General features: G+C 47.4%; 1 protein-coding gene and 1 long non-coding RNA gene across 8 annotated transcripts in view; one reads left to right on the top strand and one right to left on the bottom strand.

Moving 5' to 3' along the window:
- LOC309363635 lies at positions 1–3,959 on the top strand. The gene is made up of 2 exons (XR_014165496.1): positions 1–708; positions 2,144–3,959. It is a non-coding gene; the product is annotated as an uncharacterized lncRNA (long non-coding RNA).
- EPN3 (epsin 3) overlaps positions 3,424–20,942 on the bottom strand; it is a gene marked incomplete at its 5' end in the record, with an annotated part of 25,030 nt that continues 7,511 nt past the window's right edge. The window contains 7 exons of one of the 7 annotated variants that reach the window (XM_081899685.1): positions 3,424–5,655; positions 6,438–6,668; positions 8,455–8,544; positions 11,464–11,778; positions 12,758–12,935; positions 13,812–13,919; positions 14,746–14,826. In XM_081899685.1, the coding sequence (XP_081755811.1) occupies positions 5,330–5,655; positions 6,438–6,668; positions 8,455–8,544; positions 11,464–11,778; positions 12,758–12,935; positions 13,812–13,919; positions 14,746–14,826 (1,329 nt within the window). In that variant the 3' untranslated portion in view covers positions 3,424–5,329. Of the gene's footprint in view, positions 5,656–6,437; positions 6,669–8,454; positions 8,545–11,463; positions 11,779–12,757; positions 12,936–13,811; positions 13,920–14,745; positions 14,830–20,942 lie in introns of all 7 variants that reach the window. The other 6 variants (XM_081899689.1, XM_081899686.1, XM_081899684.1 and 3 more) reach the window with 6 other exon arrangements.

Genomic DNA, 20,942 nt, shown 5'->3' on the forward strand with positions numbered 1-20,942 from the left:
TTCCCTTGAGTTTTAAAGGTGCGGCTTATTTGCAGGTATGGCTTATATTCGGGCCAATACGGTATAAATCAAAATGCAAAAAACAGCCTATGAAGCAAGTAGGGACCACATCCACATCACTGCTTCTAACCCCCTGCCTTAAAATGCCCTTGGGGGCCAGAAAAGGGAGGAAGACAGCACCCTCACCGCTTCTACCCATCCAAATAAAAATGGTGCTTGGTGCTGGAAAAAGCAGGGAGGCAAGCCACTTCAGAAAAGCCTGCTGGATCAGACCATCTAGCTGAGCTTCTTTCCCACAGTGGCCAACCAGGACGATGCACCTGGAAAGCCCAAAAAGAGAATATGGGGGGGGGCTTGTCCCACAACTGTTCCCCAGGGACTGGTATTCAGAGGCATGTTGACTCTGGTCCTGACTGAAGGTAGCATGTACCTATCTACATCATGGCTAATAGCCATTGATAGCCTAAATGTTCATTAAATTGTCTATTTCCCTTTTAAATTGGTGGCCGTCACTGCTTCTTGGGGCAGCAAATTCCTTAACGCCCTATGCATTTTTCAGTTAGATACATTAATGAAAACAGCAGCTCTGATGGAGCCAATCTCTGCAGGCCTTTCTGAAGTTTCAGAGTGGTGGCACAGAATATGAGCTTTATATAGTGTCAGCATATAAAAGACATGAAGCATATTGGCTGGGGAACTGCCAAGTCAGTGAGTATACTTATCCGCAAACTTGTGTGTCAGCATCTTAATGATCAGATTTAAATCCCACCCATGCCCATTTGAAACTGGGAATTTAGTCTGTTTTTTCCTATGTCTGGGCAGAAACAAATCTAACTGAAATGGTCTAATCTCATCTACCTAAAGGTTTGTTTGCTTGTTTTAAATGGCACTTTCCAAGCTACTATATTGAATTGAAGCTACTATCAAATTGTGGAGGGGCATGGTACTTGTCAGATATCATTTATGATAAAAGCTTTCACAAAATCAGAATAGCAACCAGTCACAAAACCCCGTTGATAATTGGGTTATAATTCATTAACTTCTCAAGAGATAGCCTAAAACAGATCCTCCTCTGTCCCACATCACTATTGTTGCTTTGTATTAAGGTGGGCCATCTGTGGCCCTCTAAATGTTGTTCCCCGTCATCTCTGACAACTGAGCATGCTGGCTGGAGATGAAGGGAGCTAGAGTCAAGAAGATATGGAGATGAAGGGAGCTAGAGTCAAGAAGATATTCCCCATTCCTTTCTCAACCTTCATTTCTAAGCCTCTTGCAGCAGTGATTTGTGATATCCTTATGAACCTTCCAACAACTCTCTGCATTTTGATTACGTTTATCTTGCCCTTAGAGCAGGGGGTGGGGGGAACCTGTGGCTCACGAGATGTTGGACTACAATGTCTATTGTCCCTGACCATTGGCCATGCTGGCTGGTGTTGATGGGAGCTGTAGTCCAACAACATTTGAAGTGCCACAGGCTCCCATCCCTGCCTTCTTGCTGGTTATCACTCGGCTTACTTTACAGCAACCATTTCCAATGCAAATCTAGACTACATTGCTATAATGATGCTCTTAGAAAAGATGAGATACCTTTCTACTAGCATAGTATACATACCTCATGGCATACAGTGACACATGTAGACGTTTCAATGCTGAGTAATGGGTTCGTCAAACCTATTATTTAAATATTGCAAATGAATGGTTTTAAAAAACCAAGTTTCTTTGGAAACATTACAAAGTTCAATAGCTGGAGTCAAACAGAAAGGACTTCTCTTGTGACTGAGCTAAGAGATTATTTTATTTTAATCGCTGTATTTGGGCCCTTCCAAAATAGGTTAAGAGAAAGATCAGAGCAGCACTCTCCACACCTGTGAGTCCCAGCAACTGGTATTATGGGTGGTTGGGGTGAGGGGCATTTTGCATCAAAATGACATTGTAGTGCAAACCTGTCCAGTGTGGACAGCCAAAGTTATAGTGAGACTTTTTTGGACTCCTGTGCTTGTAATTAACAGCTTGCTTGAAACTTCTGCCTGTGTTATTGCATCTTGTTAAGCACAGCAGCAGGATTACTGATATCCCTTCATTACCATTAATAGAATCTCTGTTTTATTTTGTTTTGTGTTTCATCACCAATATTCTCCTACAGCAACCTGAACAAACAATAAAATGACCAGAAGCTACAAGTAGGTAACTTTTAATTAACATTGCAGAGTTCTTTTGCTAACCAATACTTCCTAATGAAGCATTATAGAAGGCCACGCTAATGGGCCCTGGCATAGAAGCAACCTGTGTCTTCCTGACCCAATGTAAATGAAATAACTGTAGCAGGCATTAAAGAGAATCCTGTTTTTGAGATTGCTTTTAAACCAAAGAGTGTCAGAGCATGTTAATTGTTGCCCAGGGGAAGATCTAGGTGATGCCCTCTCATTACCTGTGCTGGCAAGCAACAAACAAATGCCCAGGGAATGCAGCCATGCAAGACTGTAAATGGTTTTAATTTGCCAGCAAGAACATCAGTGAATTTTCCATTACATTCATCTCAAGGGGAACTATAGACCAGTGCTGAATATTCTTCTTTTTAGCATGGACTGCAGAAACCCAGGCCGCTCAAATGCAATTCAAAACAAATCAGCACACGTCTAGCTTGTTGCCTTAACATGGCAAACAAGAGGTATGCTGATTTGTTTTGAACTTGAGTTAGCAGCTTTCATTCATTTCAGCTCGGAAAGGACTCAACTTCCTGCAGTTAGCAAATAACAAAGGCTCCACTAGACTACAATCTTGTTTGTTAACACAGGTTGCTAAAGAAGACTGCTCAAGGAGCTCAAAAATCTTCCTGTTTTTGATCACATGGTGCACCATGGATTCTAGTTATTAATTAGCATAAGGACATTTGCACCGTCAAGGCATTTCAAAAACAGCCTGGAGGTCCAGCTACTGCATTATCATGCTCTCTCCAACAGTGAATAGTCAGCAAAGCTCACAAGGAGTTGCATGCAGGTGGGAAAATGTTTGCCTGTTGAGAGTGAGGGCAAGGGACATTGCTGACACTCTGAATTGTCTTTGTACTGTTGTCATATAACCATATTTGAATGGTGATTTCATGTCATGGCAATTGTCCATTTATACTAAGACCGAAGAGCTTTTGCCTGGCTCTGAATTGAGTGGCCTGTATAGCTGGAAAGACGAAACCCTAGTTTTCAAACAAAGATGTAACTGAAGCAGCTGCCAATAGAGGCAGTGTTCAGGCATAAAAGAAGTAAATAGTCGGGCTATTAAAAGACAGCAGGACACCTCCTCCCCACAAGCCACTCTTTTCCTTTGAAAAGTGTGCAACCTTAGTTGAGACCCCTTTGATCAAACCTGAAGAGAAGGAAGGTGATTTAACACAGAAAAGAAATCCATTATGAAGTGTGAAACCTCAAGCATATTTGAACTTTTTATTGACTTCTTATTTCCCTCCCCCCTCTTTATGTTCCATTATAGCCAGAAAAGTTGTATTGGTATGGTGATTGCTTAAGCATAGGCAACAAAACTTCAATGATTGTACCACAATGCTCTCCATGCCTGGCCCCCTATTCACATCCCACCTCAAGCTTATTCTAGCTGGATCAGTGCTCCACAAACATCTTGTCCTGCAGATGAATCTTGTATTGGCATGCTGAAATCCTAGATTAAGACACAGTTGGTAACTGGGATTTAACTTCATGCTGTACATACACTCTTGTCTCTGCCATTCCAGCTTGGAAGGAGAAGTTGGCTGAATTGAAGATAACACACCTATTGATACATTTATCTCTCTCTCTCTCGAGTTTTTAAAGCAAGTTTAAGCCCCAAAATGAAATGCTCCAAGGCCATCAAGCACAATAATAAAGTTTTATCATCACGGAGTCAGGATTCCAGACATCATATTCAAACAATGACCTCCATCATTTGCCTCCATTAAAGCAGTCCAGAACTTCCTCGTGAGTTTCGCAAAGTTCATTCAAACACCCTTTTCCACTGTGGAATCTGCACTTTCTGGAGTGCCCCTCAGTCGCAGGTATCCCATGTTTTTGAGTTTGTGGCTTGAGAGGTAGGCGCTGGGGACAGCAACAAAAGTCTGTGATCAAGCATATAACTAAGAGGTTGTCCATGATGATAACAAAGGAGAAACTGGATTCCTCAAATGATTACTGAGGGGTCAAAGGAAAACGTCGTTCGGACCAAAGGAGGCAGAAACGCAAGTGGCAGAGACATCGGATTTGGAATGAAGGAACATCTGGGCAGAAACAAGAGACTGAGAATTGTGCTCTCCTAGTGCAAAGTGTAATGCTTCTTCAGAATCCTGAGCATCCAAGTTCGGAAGCTTTTTTTTTTACAAGGCAAGTTTCTAGCCTGGCTAGTAATTTGGGCAAATTTGCTACTCAAGAATTAGAAGCCAGAAGAGGTTGGGCCAGACTTCCAGTGGTCAGACTGTTGTTCTTGATGCTGTTACACCTCCTTCCCATAACCAGTCTCAAAACGTATCAACTTTGCTCCAAAAATTGTAAGCAGAATGAAGGGTGCACAAAGAAGAATGTGTGTACAGTTGGTCTTGCTGCTGCTGCTGTTTATTTTTACAGTCAGGAAGGTTTTCTAGTTGCAGACTTCTGAATATATGTATTCCCTCCCCCCCATAGTGTAACTGGAGGACAAGAGCAACTGAGGAAGAGACTGCCCTTCATTAAGGGACCCAGTGAAAGTGACTGTGGAAAAAGAAATTGGATTTCCTCCTCTAATGTATAACAGTGCTATACTTGCTGACCTATCCTGATTTCCAGAAGTGAGACTGTCATGCACACAGTGCCACTGCAAGCCTTGGCAAAACGTTTTTGTGTTTTCCATGCAGGTTACGAAATAATTTGATTCCCTTCCCTCTGAAGGGACAATCTTCCATGAGTTAATTTTTATTTTGTCCTAGCCTCTGTGTGTACCAACATAAAAGCACTGGAAAATGAAGACCCTTGAAAACTCAAGCCCTTCTTAAAAGATCTCCCATCTCCTGGGTACCCATCAAAACAAGGCCAGCTAGTGGCAGGGATGTCCCAGTTCTCCATCAGAGGCAGCAGACTCCAGGCAATGTTCAACATGATGGAGCGATTGGTTCTTCTGTAGGCCACCAAACAAGGAGATTCTTGCTTATGAATCTCTTTGGCTTAGGCAGAAACTAGAGAAGAGTTTCCAGGGAGACGTTTCCCCCCCACCCCCATCAAAACTAATGTGCCCACAAAGCCATTTTGCATGGGAGGTTTTCCATAGCAGCTGGGGAAGGAGCAAGAGAACAGTTTGCGTGATACCAACAAGAGTCTTCTCAGAGGAAAGGGTTCATACCGCCTTGAGAAGGTAGTGGCGGGGGACCTGAGCCAGACAGTGGTAGGAGAGGTTGAGGCAAGTTGCCAGGTAGCTCTGGGAAAGGACCTGCTCCAGTCTGAGGGAAGGCACTCATGGAGGCCGGGAGGGCCATCGCTGGTGGGATGCTGCTGAGTGGGAGAGGGAGTGAAGCACTGTAGGTCATGGAGTTCATGGTCATCCCCATAGCTATGGTAGGCACTGGGGAGCTGGTCCGCATCTGGTTGAGAGTTGGTTTGGGCTGGTCCATGACGTTGAATGGGTTGGTGGGAGAAGGTGTGCTGAGACCTGGAAGAAGGAGAGGGAGGGAGAGAAGCCATCAGCACAACATTCCAAAGGTCAGAGGCCAAGGAAGTGAAGCTCCACTCCCCCTGTTTTTTAAAAAATGCACACAAATATGGCAGAATCTACAACCATGTGACCCAAACACTCTAATGTTAAATAAGGAAAGTGTGGAAACGTGTTGCTGAGGGTTCCCATTTTGCCACATATTTTGAGTTCCAAGTTTTGGAGTCAAAAGCAGAGAAGGCCTGAGCACCAATCACGGCAACTGGCAAATATCAACATGCCTAGTATGGAAGAAGTCTGAAATTTCTGACAAGGACTGGTTTCAGTGAAGAAATGGGCCCAGTAAAAAGAGGAGGGGAGGAAGAATAGCAGCTCTGTGTGGCAGGCGTTAGGGAGCGGACTGTACAATGGGGAACTAATGTGCTAGGCTGAGTGCAATCAAATGTGGGCACCAAACAAGATTGAGACAAGGCATGTTGCTGCCTGAAGCAAATGGTAAGATGGACCCCCCCATTCCACATATAAACACTGACCAAACTGATTAGACTGGCAATAAGAAAGCATCTTCCACTGCACCTGAGGTCAGTAGGCTAGCTCCAGGAGTGTAGGGCAGCCATGTGACACACACTGTTCTGTCCATCACATGAACACTACCTCCCATCTGCTGCCTGGGGCAGCTGCCACCCCAGTTGGCCTAATGGTAGGGCCAGCCACATTACAAAACTCTGGGCAAAACTGTGGGACAGAATTACTAATGGATCTATTCTGCCTATAAGGCCTACCTGCCAGAAATGGATTACGAGACATCAGGTTCTGAGGGGCTGTGACCAAGGAGTCCAGATTAACCAGAGAAGAGGCATTTGGGCCAAGAAAGGCCTCTGGCGTTTTGCTATCTTTCTTCTCCTTCTTTGAATCAGGAAGAGAGTCTCCTAAACCTGCAATATCAAAAACGTCCTTATTCTTGACTCCATTCTCTTTCGTGCTTGGAATAAGGTCACCAAACAGGTCCACATCTACCAACAATAAGAGAGAGAGAGGGAGGATGTGTTATTTCTGTTCCTTTTCACTGAGATACTCCATGGTTTGCCCCACATTTCCTGCTGGGTTCTCATTTAATCAATTAATTATTCAGTCCTTTCTTAGATGTACTGTATTGGCTCATCTTCAGATGAAGTTCTCAGAGTGGCTAATGATAAAAAATATGAAATGAATGAAAACAATAGCTTGATAGATATAATAAAAAAAAATCACTACAGTGGAAACACAAAAACAGAAAGCAAATGGAATAACTCAGTCGTGTGTGTCTGATCATTCTGTCAGTGCAAGCATTTGATCCCTCTCCTCCCCCTGCACAGGTTCTCCTTAACCTCCTGAATGGATTTGGGGGAGTTGTGAGGAGAGGAGATGGGGAAGCCTTATTGCCCTAGTGGGAAACCTTGCATTAGCTTCCGCTAGCATGCCTGCTTAGTTGGACCAGAGCAACAATAAAACTCCATCTCAAAGACTCTTATGCATTCTAATAGAACTACAAGGACTGGGCAAATACAAAGGTGTTAAGTTGACATCAGAAAGAGAAAGAGAATGGCACCAAGCAAATCTCTCTTGAGAAGGTATCCCAAAGGTGAGGCACCAGTTGATGATCATAACATTTGGAGAAGGGCCTAAGAAGGGCCAATCAGGCTCCTGCAGGAGGAGGAGTCTTCTAGGTCAGCCTTCCACAAGTCAGTGGTCTTGAGATGGATTACTACTCTCATCAGCTCCAGCCAACCAGCATAGCCAGTGGTCAGGGATAATAGGAGTTGTAGTCCAACAACATCTGGGGGAGGCACCAGATTGATGAAACCATTTAGGGCTTGAAAAAGGCTAAAACAAGCACATTGGACATGGAATCTATTTCACGCTGCATTCTGCCACAATCCTTTATACTTAAGATTCCACCATTTCCAAAGATGCACTTCCGTACATCTTTAGGAGAGGGGTGCGTGTGACTTACATTAGCAGGTGTACAACCTACCAGTTCAATCTCCAGTTAAAAGGAACTTAATTTCCAGAATAGGGAAAGATATGTGCCTAAATGCCCCTGGAGGGCTGCTGCCCATAACAATAAGCATTGCTGCTGTGGATGTGTCATTGCTCAAAGTATAAAGCATTGCTTACATAATTGTCCTAATGCTCAGCGCTGCCTTCCTTTACCACACATTTGTTGCTGTCTCATCGTTCGAGTCCCACTTTAAAGCTTCTTCTCTAAGGTGTTTCCCTCCCTCCCAAACTCTACTGCAAATTGGGATTGCTGCTAGAAACCTTTTGTGGGTAATGCATTCTAATATAACCTTTGAACATGGACATTTTTTTAAAAAATCCATTTTAGGAGCTCCTAATGTTAGCCATCTCTAATCCTACTCACTGCCAATGTGGGAAATCAGACCAGAATGGAAACTCTAGAGCAGCTTTCCCCAACCTTGTGCCATCCAGATTTTTTGGACTACAATTCCAATCAACCCCAGGCCCTGTGGCCAATAATCAGGGATTATGAGAATGGGAGCCCAACACATCTGGAGGGCACCAGGTTGGGGAAAGCTGCTCTGGAGCTTTAAGACTAGAACTAATCATCAAAACATGATAGGTGTAAGCAAGGGCAAAGCCATGGACTTATTTTCCAGCAGGATGCATACTATTAAACAAAAGAAGTGGGAGAAGAAAAGTAGTATGTGTGAAATTTACCTCGATGGCAGCCGTCACAATTATAGTATCAAAATGATGCCTGAAAGTGCATATGGAGGACCTGTCCCTTTCACTTACCTACTGGGCTGTTGGATTTCCCAGAACTGTCATGTTCTGGCTGATCCATGTGTTCAGGTAGTTTTGCAAACAAGTCAAAAGCAGCACTGCCTATGGAGGAGTTGAAGATAGAAAGAAAGCTTAGGGGAGGGGGCGCTAAATGAGTTGGGCCCACCCCCTTTTGAGTGAGTAGGACTGGCTCTGTCCACCCTATCTCAACACCACTGCTGAGTTCGGGGAAAGCAGGGCCAACAATAAATCCCCAACGTTGTCCTTCCCAATGAAAACCAAGAACAGGGGAAAGAGTTCCCACAGGCATTCCCTTTGGGAGCTCTCGAAAAGTGGTGGCCGGGAATGTGCTTATCCTCCCTCCATCACCAGTTTGTTGCTTGGAACTGGGAGCCAATCAGCAGCAGCGGGGAAGAGGTGGTCCTGCTGCTGACCCTACGTGAAGCTGCACATGGAACTCTCTCGTGTCAATAGATGAAAGAGATACACATGCACAACCTGGCACGATAGCTGCTGGTCCCATCTCTATTACATGTGCTTCTAGACTCCTATGGTTTGCCACTTGGGTACTCACCTGGAGAGATCTGCTTCTCACCCTAGGTAAAGGTAAAGGCACCCCTGACCATTAGGTCCAGTTGTGGCCATCTCTGGGGTTGCGGCGCTCATCTCACTTGGCAGGAGCAGGGACCGAGCAACGGGAGCTCACCCTGTCGCGGGGATTCGAACCGCCAACCTTCTGATCGGCAAGTTCTAGGCTCTGTGGTTTAACCCACAGTGCCACCCGCGTCCCGCTTCTCACCCTAGCTGAGTAGATAAACAGCACATGACATGGCTCACATAAAGCAAGAGAGTTGGGGAAATTGCAGCTGGCAGTTTTGAAGGAAGGAATGGGAAACCGGACTACAGTGGTGCCTCGCAAGACGAAATTAATTCGTTCCGCAAGTCTCTTCGTCTTGCGAGTTTTTCGTCTTGCGATGCACGGTTTTCCATAGGAATGCATTGAAAATCAATTAATGCGTTCCTATGGAAAACGCCTTCCCCCGACCTCTTCTGGCGGGCGGCATTTTAAAATCACCCGGGACAGCGGAGGACTTCTCCGCTGTCCGGGGCGATTTAAAAGCCCCTGGGAAGGCAGGCAGGGGGGACAAAGGCTTTCTTGCCCGGCCGCCCGGCTTCGGGACATCGTTCCGATGCCGGGCGGCTGGGGGAGGCGTTCCTGCCCCACCGCCCGGTATCGGGACGATGCCCCGAAGCCGGGCGGCTGGGGGAGGCGTTCCTGCCCCACCGCCCGGCATCGGGACGATGCCCCGAAGCCGGGCGGCTGGGGGAGGCGTTCCTGCCCCACCGCCCGGCATCGGGACGATGCCCCGAAGCCGGGCGGCTGGGGGAGGCGTTCCTGCCCCACCGCCCGGCATCGGGACGATGCCCGGAAGCCGGGCGGCTGGGGGAGGCGTTCCTGCCCCACCGCCCGGCATCGGGACGATGCCCCGAAGCCGGGCGGCGGGGGGAGGCGTTCCTGCCCCACTTCCCGGCATCGGGACGATGCCCCGAAGCCGGGCGGCGGGGGGAGGCTTTCCCGCCCGGCCGCCCGGCTTCGGGACATCGTTCCGATGCCGGGCGGCTGGGGGAGGCGTTCCTGCCCCACCGCCCGGCATCGGGACGATGCCCCGAAGCCGGGCGGCGGGGGGAGGCGTTCCTGCCCCACCGCCCGGCATCGGGACGATGCCCCGAAGCCGGGCGGCGGGGGGAGGCGTTCCTGCCCCACCGCCCGGCATCGGGACAATGCCCCGAAGCCGGGCGGCGGGGGGAGGCGTTCCTGCCCCACTTCCCGGCATCGGGACGATGCCCCGAAGCCGGGCGGCGGGGGGAGGCTTTCCCGCCCGGCCGCCCGGCTTCGGGACATCGTTCCGATGCCGGGTGGCTGGGGGAGGCGTTCCTGCCCCACCGCCCGGCATCGGGACGATGCCCCGAAGCCGGGCGGCGGGGGGAGGCGTTCCTGCCCCACCGCCCGGCATCGGGACGATGCCCCGAAGCCGGGCGGCTGGGGGAGGCGTTCCTGCCCCACCGCCCGGCATCGGGACGATGCCCGAAGCCGGGCGGCTGGGGGAGGCGTTCCTGCCCCACCGCCCGGCATCGGGACGATGCCCCGAAGCCGGGCGGCTGGGGGAGGCGTTCCTGCCCCACCGCCCGGCATCGGGACGATGCCCCGAAGCTGGGCGGCTGGGGGAGGCGTTCCTGCCCCACCGCCCGGCATCGGGACGATGCCCCTAAGCCGGGCGGCGGGGGGAGGCTTTCCCGCCCCGTCGCCCGGCATCGGGACATGGTTCCGATGCCGGGCAGCGGGGGGAGGCTTTCTCGCCCCGTCGCCCGGCATCGGGACGATGCCCCGAAGCCGGGCGGCGGGGGGAGGCGTTCCTGCCCGGCCGTCCTGCATCGGGACGATGCCCCGATGCCGGGCGGCGGGGGGAGGCTTCAAAAGCCGTCCGGGGGCTTTTAAATCGCCCCGGACAGTCCCGGGGCGATTTAAAAGCCCCCGGTTAGGCAGGCAGGGGGGGCAAAGACTTTTGCCCCCCGCCCGCCTTGGGAAGAGGTCCAGGACCTCTTCCCAAGGCGGGCGGGGGGGCAAAAGTCTTTGCCCCCCCAGCCTGCCTTCAAAAGCCGTCCGGGATAGCGGGAAGCGCTTCCCTGCTATCCCGGACCGCTTTTAAAATGCTGGCGGTGGGGAGCAAAGCCTTTCGCCCCCGCCGGCCTTCCTGGACCTCTTCTGAAGTCCGGAGGGGGGAAAAAGGCTTTGCTCCCCACCGCCAGCATTTAAAAAAAGGTCCCCGAGATTTCCCTATGGGCTTTCGTCTTGCGATGCAAGCCCATAGGGAAAATCGTCTAGCGAAGCGTCGCAAAACCCGAAAAACCCTTTCGTCTTGCGGGTTTTTCGTCTTGCGAGGCATTCGTCTTGCGGGGCACCACTGTATTCTACAGATTAGGTGGCATTGAGGACTACAAGTGAAAAAGAACTTCTCTTACCAGACGTGGAAGACTTCTCCACAGTGCCTCCCCAAGGGTCAGCAGCAGAAGCAGCGCCTGCAGGAACTAGTGCGGGGGGTGAGGACTTTCCCCAGGGGTCCGAAGAAGAGACACTCGAAGGCAGGGATTTGACCCCCCATGGATCAGAAGAGGAAGCAGAGGAGGAAGAGGCATGAGGAAGGTTCCAGGGCCCTGGAGAGGCTTGATTGGTAGAACATGCTGTCTTACTTAGAGCATCCCCTGAAGATACGGGCACCCAAGGGTCTGCCGTGGGGCCCCAGGATGTTCCTGTCGATTCCACAGTGGACTTGGTATCTGGAGGGGGAGAAAGGAGTGTCAAGGGAAACAAAATGAAGACCGAATGTGGACAGGGAAAATGAAATAAATAAAGAACTAGTATTGATGAAGCTAGAAGCAGATGAATGGGTACAGCATTAGAGATGTTACCTGGTTTAAGAAATCTTAGTTGATCAGTTGCATGAGAATTACCGTATTTTTTGCTCTATAAGACTCACTTTTTCTCTCCTAAAAGGTAAGGGGAAATGTGTGTGTGTGTTATGGAGCGAATGCAGGCTGCACAGCTATCCCAGAAGCCAGAACAGCAAGTGGGATTGCTGCTTTCGCAGCACAGCGATCCCTCTTGCTGTTCTGCCTTCTGAGATTCAGAATATTTTTTTCCTTGTTTTCCTCCTTCAAAAACTGGTCTGGTGTGTTTTATAGAGCGAAAAATACGGTAATTGATTAAATGTGCACAAGTCTGCAGATCAACGTGTTTTGAAGAGTGGGGAACATGTTTAGATGATGGACATATATGACCCAAAAGGGACTATTGTAGAAGGAACATCCCAAGTGTGAGACACAAGGTGGGGGCAGAAGAGAAAGTCCCTTCTTCCAAGATGGCACCTGCTTATAGTAATAATTAACATGTTTAAAGAGAAAAATCTGCCTACCCCTCCAGTAACCAGGGCACCTTCTTCGTCCATAATAATAATAATAACAAACTTAAGCCAAGGCTGGGGAATCTGTTGCCCACCGAATGATGGACTCCATCTCCCATTTGCCATGCTGCTTGGGGCTGATGGGAGTTAAGAGTCCAACAGCATCATCTGGAAGGCAACAGGTTCCCTATCCCTGATTTAAGCAAATGGATTAGTCAACTAAACGCTGCAGCCCAAAGCAGAACCATAGCAAACAATGGGTTAACATTTGCCCAAGCTGGCTGAAAGCATGGGTGGAATGGGAGAGGTGGGTGGATGGGATGGAGAAAGAAGAAAGAGGCTCCAAAGATCCTTACTGTTATGCTCCCAAGAAGTAGACAAGGACAGAGCTGGAGGAGAGAAGGCTGCATCATGATTCCAAACCTCAACAGATCGATTGTTGCCCCCACCTGGAATATCCCATGGGTCAGCTGAAGTGTGGGTAGAAGTGATCGGTGCCGGTCCAAAAATGTCTGCCAGCTCCAGCACAGAAGACTGGAAAGATACAAAGGGATAAAATGTATTAGGACCTAGAGATCCCAAGAACATGTGCGCTTCAAACTGCACCAAGACTGTACAGGTTTGGAAGCTATCAAAAAAGCAGAGGGCTTCCCTCTACTCTCCCAAGGCATGGTGTTGCAATTTCTCCCTCCCTTAAGAGCTTTAGAAAGTAAAATTCTACACAAGATTCCAGGCTATGAGTGTGTGAATGGTCTCTTAATTGCTTGATGCTGTTGGATTGTTAGAGCTAACACCAATGCATGGAAGAAGCATTGGTACCTCATGTAAGCTCTTCTGAGTGTAGCAGGATCTATGTGCAATAAATAGATGAATGAAAACCACCAGTGGACTTGGCTCCAGAATACAGTGGTACCTCGGATTAAGAACTTAATTCGTTCCGGTGGTCCGTTCTTAACCTGAAACTGTTCTTAACCTGAGGTACCACTTTAGCTAATGGGGCTTCCTGCTGCCACCGCGAGATTTCTGTTCTCATCCTGAGGTAAAGTTCTTAACCTGAAGTACTATTTATGGGTTAGCAGAATCTGTAACCTGAAGCATCTGTAACCTGAAGCGTCTGTAACCTGAAGTACCACTGTAAATGGAGTATGAGCAACTGACCAGTTTTCTTCAGTCTGACTGTTAATTTTAGGGGCAACTCTCAGGACAAATTCTCACTCTGTAACCAGCAGTGAGTGGGAAGGACTTCAGCCCCAGGATTACCAATTTGCAATTCCATCTGAAGCAGAAGCCACCGTAGATACTTCAGAGAGATCAATGGGGCTAGCACAGGTGGAATACAAAATGGCACACACCAAAACAAGTATTTATGTATGTCCACCACAATATAACCAAGCAGCTGGCGCCTCCTACCTGACTTTTCTTGGTCTTTTCTTCTTCTTCTTCTTCTTCCACACCCTGGTGACTTTCTTCCAATGCCCTCTGCAGTAGTGAGTTTTCTCCTTGCCATGCCCTCACTTCCTGTAATCAAAATGAACAGCCAACGGGGTATGAGCTGAATACAAGAAAAATGAAAGATTATTTCATACTGGTCATGGCCATCATTTAGGTAAGCGTGGCAACTGCCCTTTCCATTTCCATACTTCTATACCACATGTTAAACTGTTCTCTGTTAGGAACAGTTAGTTTTTAGAACAATGTAAGTTATATTAAAAAAAATACCAGCCAGAAAAGACCCAGAAGGCAGAAAGAAGCGGACATAGCTGGGGGTGAGGTAGGAACTGGGGGAGGGTGGGTCTAGAATTCTTTCATCTTAAAAAGAAAAGTGAGAAGGTTTTGAGTCCAAGGGCCAGTTGCAATTTTACATATACTTACTTGGAAATAAGTCCCGTTGAGCCCCATGGGGCTTATTTTCAAGTAGACATGCTTTGGATTATGTTTGCTGTTTCATTATCAATGTGAAAAGAGGCAATTTTGCCATCCTTGGACTGATTTTCAAATGTTGGGTTTCGACAAATTTCCACAACTGATCAGAGTTATCCAGAGATACCCAGTCTTGAGTTCCCAAGTCTCTGAAACGATCCCCTATGCGAGTCAGGATTTCTTTCAGAACCGTGAGGACCTGAAACCTCATTGTTTTACACATGGATATTTTCTGGAAATACCAACTCTGAGGCCTGTGGCAAATGGAACAAGATGTACAGAATTTCTAGACTCTTCTGGAGATAGCAGCATTGTTTCAGGAAGGAGCTACCAAGCTTAGGCCAAAAGCTTTCCCACTTAAAGAGGCGTGAATTCAAGAAGAGGAAAGTTAAAAGTGCCCTTTCACCACCTGGGTTTGGGATACCTTCTCATGCTCCTGTTTGCTCAGGGTAAGCGCTATCTGTAATTGCAAGTCTTCATCTGTGCTGGAGACTGGAGGAAGTGGCTGCTGACAATGAAGGAGAATGGGGTAAAAGTTTGTTCCTGCTCCAGGGCTTTGGATTCAGTCATTCATTTCTGGGTCACAACCTTCCAAACCCACCCCACTTCCCCTTTATAATCAAAGAGCAAGATGGCTTTGAATCCAGCCATGCAACTGTTCAACTAGCTTTGCCCATTTAGATACCCATCCCACAAATCTTTAATGCCTTTTCTTTCACGAAGTTTGCAATCCCTCCCCTCCAACCCTTGCTTCTATTTCTTTCCACCCATATATTTACACATGGCTTGCTTACAATAATGCTAAATCGCCTCTCAGCAAAATAATAATAACAATAAGCTGCTGCTGCCCAAACATTAAAAATACAAGCATCCAAATAAATCCATAAAACAGTAAGTAAATAAAAGCAACCATCACCAGGACATGAATGATAGCAGCTAGGTTTCTATATTTCAGTCATAGGAGGTGCAGATGGTGAACTAACTAGAGCTGGCACTCTGATTCATGGCCACCACCTGAGAATCTAAGAGCATCCTCAAACTATGAACCTTATGGATACACTACCCTTTAATTAAAATTGTCCAGAGTGTTTTACAATAGGTAAAGGTTAAAGACTGGCCTACAGTTATCCAAGGTCAGCCAGGTCTATTGGGGCTCCCCCTCCCCCCGCTTCCCAGCAGAAAATGAATCATTTCCTTATTTGAGACAGCAACCCTAAAAGCAGTATTCACTCTTCTGCCATTCAGACTGGCCAGCCTTCCATAGCTGGTCACCTTCTGCCAGGAAAGTCAATAACTGAAGAGACATAGGGTTGTATTCAGTGCTGAGCCTGCTGAGCCCTGCCTGCTCATGAAACAGAACTTCTTCCTCCTCTCCTCCTCCTGGTCTGTATGCCCCAGAATTCTGCTCCAGAGGGTCCCCGAACTCTCTGGAGCACATATTGACTGTGCCTGGGTCAGGGATGCAGGAGGAAGAAAAGGAAGGGGAAATCCTGTTGTATGAGCAGATCAGCAGCGTTGGCTACAACCCATGTTCTGCTTCTGTCCCAGAAATGTCTCAGTACCTCATCTGCCTCTTCAAGTGAAATCAACGGAAGCTCATCCAAGCAACCTTGAGTAGCAGTGGCAGAGCTGGCAACCAATACAGACACTGAGCTCAATGTGACATCCAAGTCATGGCAGATGTGACTCAGTTTATCTGCAAAATGTTTTGCAAAGAACTCGCAGTGGGCTACTGATGGTTCTGTGGCTGGGATGCGGAACAAGTGGTCCTCTAGAGATGTTGCTAGGCTACAGCTCCCTGACCATAGGCAGTGCTGGCTGAGGTTGATGGAAGCTGGAGTCCAACAACAACATCTCTTAAGTCCACAGGTTTACCATTCCCATTACATGTGTTCATCAATGGGTGGTTGTTTCTGAAGGAGCACTGCCATGGCAGCAGGGAGGTTTTTGTGCATTTCCCACAAAGCCAGAAAGCTTTCCTTTGCCCTCCTAGACCACTCAAGTGCAAACACCCACATATAAGAAAACAATCCCAGTAACCTTGCACAGACCTATAACACCAAGATCTCAATCTACAATTAGCAATAATGCACCAACAGCTTGTCATGTTGCACCCAATGACTTTCTTCAGCTTTCTTCTTTTTTTAACCCTGGTGCCTGCCTACAGCTTTGGTTTTTGTTTGGACTTTTAGCAAGCTGGCTGGCTTCCCAAGGTAATGTAACCTGAGAGCTTGCCTTGCTGGCTGCTATGACCCTTCTGTCCTTTCTTCGGACTGGAGCTTATCAAGTGTCGTTCCAAAACCCAGTTTCCTACAAGGAGGCTGATCAGCAAGCAAACAGACGGTGGCACCAGCAGGGACGGCTGCTTTGTTACCCTAATAATGGGGGAAAGCACAATCACACTTTTGTGGCAATACAAACAACAGTCATCACCATTCCTTGCAGAGACACGGCCCCTTCAGGCACCAACTGCCTCGAGAAAGACTGTTACAAGCAGCAATCATTGATCTCACGCTTTTAATTTGCCAAATGCTTCACAGAACTTATTGTCTTTGGCCCCACTCTGGTTCTAGCTGAGTGTGGGAAAAGGTGGTTCCAGGTAAGGATACAGGTCTCCACATCCATTAGAAAGGCACATCCCGCCAATTCAGCCAACCAGCATTATGGTGCAAGCAAAGATGTCTATTGAGCCGCCTATGTCAGCCATTGTGTTCCAAATCTCGCCCAGGAAACTGTCTGATCTCTGCCCTTGGCAACTCCTACGCAAACACAAATAGTAGTTAAAAAGGGAAAAAACAAGATCCCAGTGCTAGCTGACCTAGATGTTCCTCCACCGAACAAAACCATCAGTCATCTCCTTTCTTTTGACTTGGGCTGTGACCATACCAGAATCACTGCCATTGGGGGAAAAACTGTCCTTGGTCATGTGTTCCTTAATGTATTGTTTCATTGTTGGCCCAGCACAGAATGTTTCAAGGAACTCGGTGAGCTTTTCACGTTGCAACCCGGTGAATGTTGCTCTTTTCCCTATTTAGCAAGGTGTTGCAGGGGAAGATTTAGTGACTTTTTAAAATGACTCCAGAGTTGCGCACAGATTTAAACAGGCCTTCTTTAAACATTGCTAAATACAATGTGGATATTTCTGCATTCCAAAATTACTACATTTGCATATGTAATTGCTTCCCATTCTGATTTAAATAATAATAATTGTGATGGACAAAGCAGGAATAAGGGACCCAGGAAAAACTGAGGCACTGCATAATATGTCCCTTGCTATATTCAAGTGATGTACTGCTATGCCTGCTATTAATTTTGAGATACAAATTCCCGTATTAAAAAAAAAAAAACAGAAGTAGAATACACAAATCAAGATGGGACATGAATACACGGTGATATTGGATGCAAGTTTTGAATGGGAAGCAGAATTTTCCTGCCACTCTCCGAAACCTGAGCATTTGAGAGAGAGCAAGAGAACGCGTTGAAAGGCACATCAAGTATGGGTTGGGTCTTGTTGACCCTAGTAAAGCTGTTTAACCCACAGTGCCACCCGCATCCCTTTAGGGGATGCTTATGTTGCAATAAAGAAACATGAGCACAAAGCTAATAATACAGTAAACTACAGGAACTAGACAATGCAGGAGGTGAATGTGCTATCCCACCTTGTGGCTTTTCTTTACTGTCTAGAATCCTGCACTCCCAACCACCCCACCCTATTTTGTTTTCATGAAAACTCCTTCATCACACACAGCTGAGCTGTTTCAGCCTTTAACTACTGAGAAATGTCTACCCAATACAGGTGATACAAAGGCAACAAGTCCAAACTAGTTACTTGTGGAGAAGCACAATGCAGTCATGTGCTACCTCTAAGCTCTCTGAATGCCCGTGCCTAACATGATCGCCCCTAGGCAGTCATTCTAGCATACCGCCAACTGGTAGACAGCTCGCAGCTAACTTGCCAGCTGGCAGCTAATTTGGGCTCATTATTGACTGGTAAGCACAGGTAGTGAAGGCAGTGATACTAAAAATGATGTGTTTGCTTGTCTGTTTTGTTACACTGGGGGGTGTGAAACCCTTCAAATCCTTCACCAACTAGGAAACAGTCTAGCTTTGTAGAAGGGACATTTGCTGGCAGGAACAGACCCTTGGCTTAGCTCCAGGTGAAGCACACAGTAATAATACAATTTAGTACAGGACTTCTCAAGGGTGTTCGCACACTGCATTCAACAAGTGTACCAGCTGTGTACACAAGCAGTTGAGCCTTGCTCTCGTGCAATAACCTGCATGTAACATTCAACCTATGTGCGCAATAGGTGAGCTGTACAGATCAACAAGCATACACACTTTCACACAAACACATGTGCTTGTGTAGAGGCACCTTGTAGATGTGTTCAGTGGGACGTGTGAACAAGCCTTCAGTCCACTCTTTATCAGTCCAGTGATCCAACCCACAATGCTATAGAGCCCTGACACTGATGCGAATACCACTGCAGGGCCCCTGGTGAGTTGTGGTGGGAACAGGTGATAAGAAAACTATGAGATCAGTATGAGGATGGCCTGAGCCTTAATGCTCACCCCAAGGAATCTCCACTGGCACAGGGGCTGCAGAATGCTGGGGAGCCACAATAGAGTCAGCACCTATTCAGAATGGAGCTCTGCCAGTATAATGTACAAAACAGGGAGTGAACCAATCCCTAGATACAAGGCATAAGAGGTTAGCTGAGCCTTTAAGTAAAGAAAAAACCTTACAGCGAACAGAATTCATCAGTATGTGTGTCGGCACAATTGTGTTTCCCAACAAATATAAATCAGCCCCCAAACTAAGTATCGGGGAAACGAAACGAGGGCTTCTGGAGGTAAGAAAAGAGCAAAAGCGAGTCTACTCTAAGGAGGAAAAGGGGAAGGTGAGTTACTTTGGAGGGGGCGGGATAATAATAGAACACATCATGCTAAATGTGCATGTGTGAGTTTCATTTGTCATCCCCAGTATGAAAACAGAAATTGCTGTGTAGGAGAGAACAAAGGGTTATAGCTGCCATTAGGTATCACTGGCCTGTTTTCCAACTCTGCACCTAACAATTAAAACAATTAGAAGGATATGACTGCATCCTCATGATTATACTGTGGGGCGGCCTAGTCATTTTGCTGCATCACTGAATGGAAGGGTTAGCCATCCTTTTCCAGGTTAAAGGGATTAAGCCCTGATTGTTACTATAGCTCTTCCGATACTTTAGCCACACCCTCACACTGACCCACTGACCCACCACCCATTCTGTTTTTCCCTCCTTCTGGATCCCTATTGGGGCAGGGACTGACTGACTGACTGGCCTGGAAGAAGGTCAGCATTGTTACCCCAAAGGTGGTTTTAGAGGAATTAATTTTTGAGATATTATTTGTATTTGTGTTGTTGTTGTTGTTGTTTGGGAATGGACTGGCTATATGGCCTATCAATTAAGCCCCCCTCTAGTAAGTTTAGAGTTGTTATCACAAAGACCAACACAACCCCCACTGGAGGTTAATAAGAAGGGGAAGGGGGATAAAGTAAGAAAAGGACCCACATGCTGAAACCAACTATTGGCCTGAGAATATCCCTGAGGTCCCCAACGTAGCACTCGTGGGCCCCATGGTGCCTTTTGACACCTCCCCTGAGTCATTAGTTTTGGGGAGGTGTTCTTGTTTTTTTGCCAGTTCCCCCACTGCCAGCTGTGAAACTGATACTTTGTAGCACCCCCAGCATGTTCAATTGCTCAAAATTTGGGGACCTGGTAGAACTTCTCCCTCATCTTCCTATAATCCCACCTGCATTGCACAGACCGATGGTGGTGGTGCTCAGGGAGGTTAACATGAGAGTGAGACAGGAGTCCATTGGGTGTAGCAATCAGGCCTTACATGACTAAGGAGACTCTGCTGTTAAACTAGTGTCTGAACTAGCTCTCCGTGTCACCATCTTTTAGCCTGACCCACCCTGCGGGGTTGTTGTGAGGGTGAAAAGAGGAACGAGCCCCCACTTACACACCCTTGAACCTCTTGGAGGAATTGCAAAAGCCAATACATTGCCGTCTTTGAATTTCATCTCCATTACTCATCAAGGAACACACAGTAGCAAGCCCCAAGGTCTCCTTAGTTAGAAAGGTAGGAGACTGTTTAGTTGGCACTTCCGTGAAGTGCACAAATGGAGTCTGGTGTATCCAAGCATAAAGGGGCACACTGCAGGCATGATTCAGTGAGACTTAAAGAGCCTTACTTTCAGGAAGAACATTACTCTGCATGACAGAGGATGGCCCAGGTAGGTGAGAATGCTGTCACTTCCACTTGGCTGTGCAAGTTTGTTAAGGACACAAATAGCCTTCCCTTCCTCCCCTGCCTGGCTTCTTCACAGTGGTGGAAATTCTGAGAGCTGAGATTCCGAGAGTTCTCTTGCTACAGACCAGACACCCTTCGCTCTCGGAAATCTCACACCTTTAAGGGCTGCTTCCCATTTTGCATTTCCAATCTCACATAATAGTTGGAAGCAGCTCTGCACAGGTCCAGAATATGTGAAACCAGACAAAACATTGTAGGTATTAAATTTACAGCACTTGCAGTCTCCATACTTTATTATAGTCTTGTGTGGTGCAGGGTGAC

This window comes from Podarcis melisellensis (genome assembly GCF_964234715.1).
Source record: "Podarcis melisellensis genome assembly, chromosome: 2".
Taxonomy (NCBI): Eukaryota; Metazoa; Chordata; class Lepidosauria; order Squamata; family Lacertidae; genus Podarcis; species Podarcis melisellensis.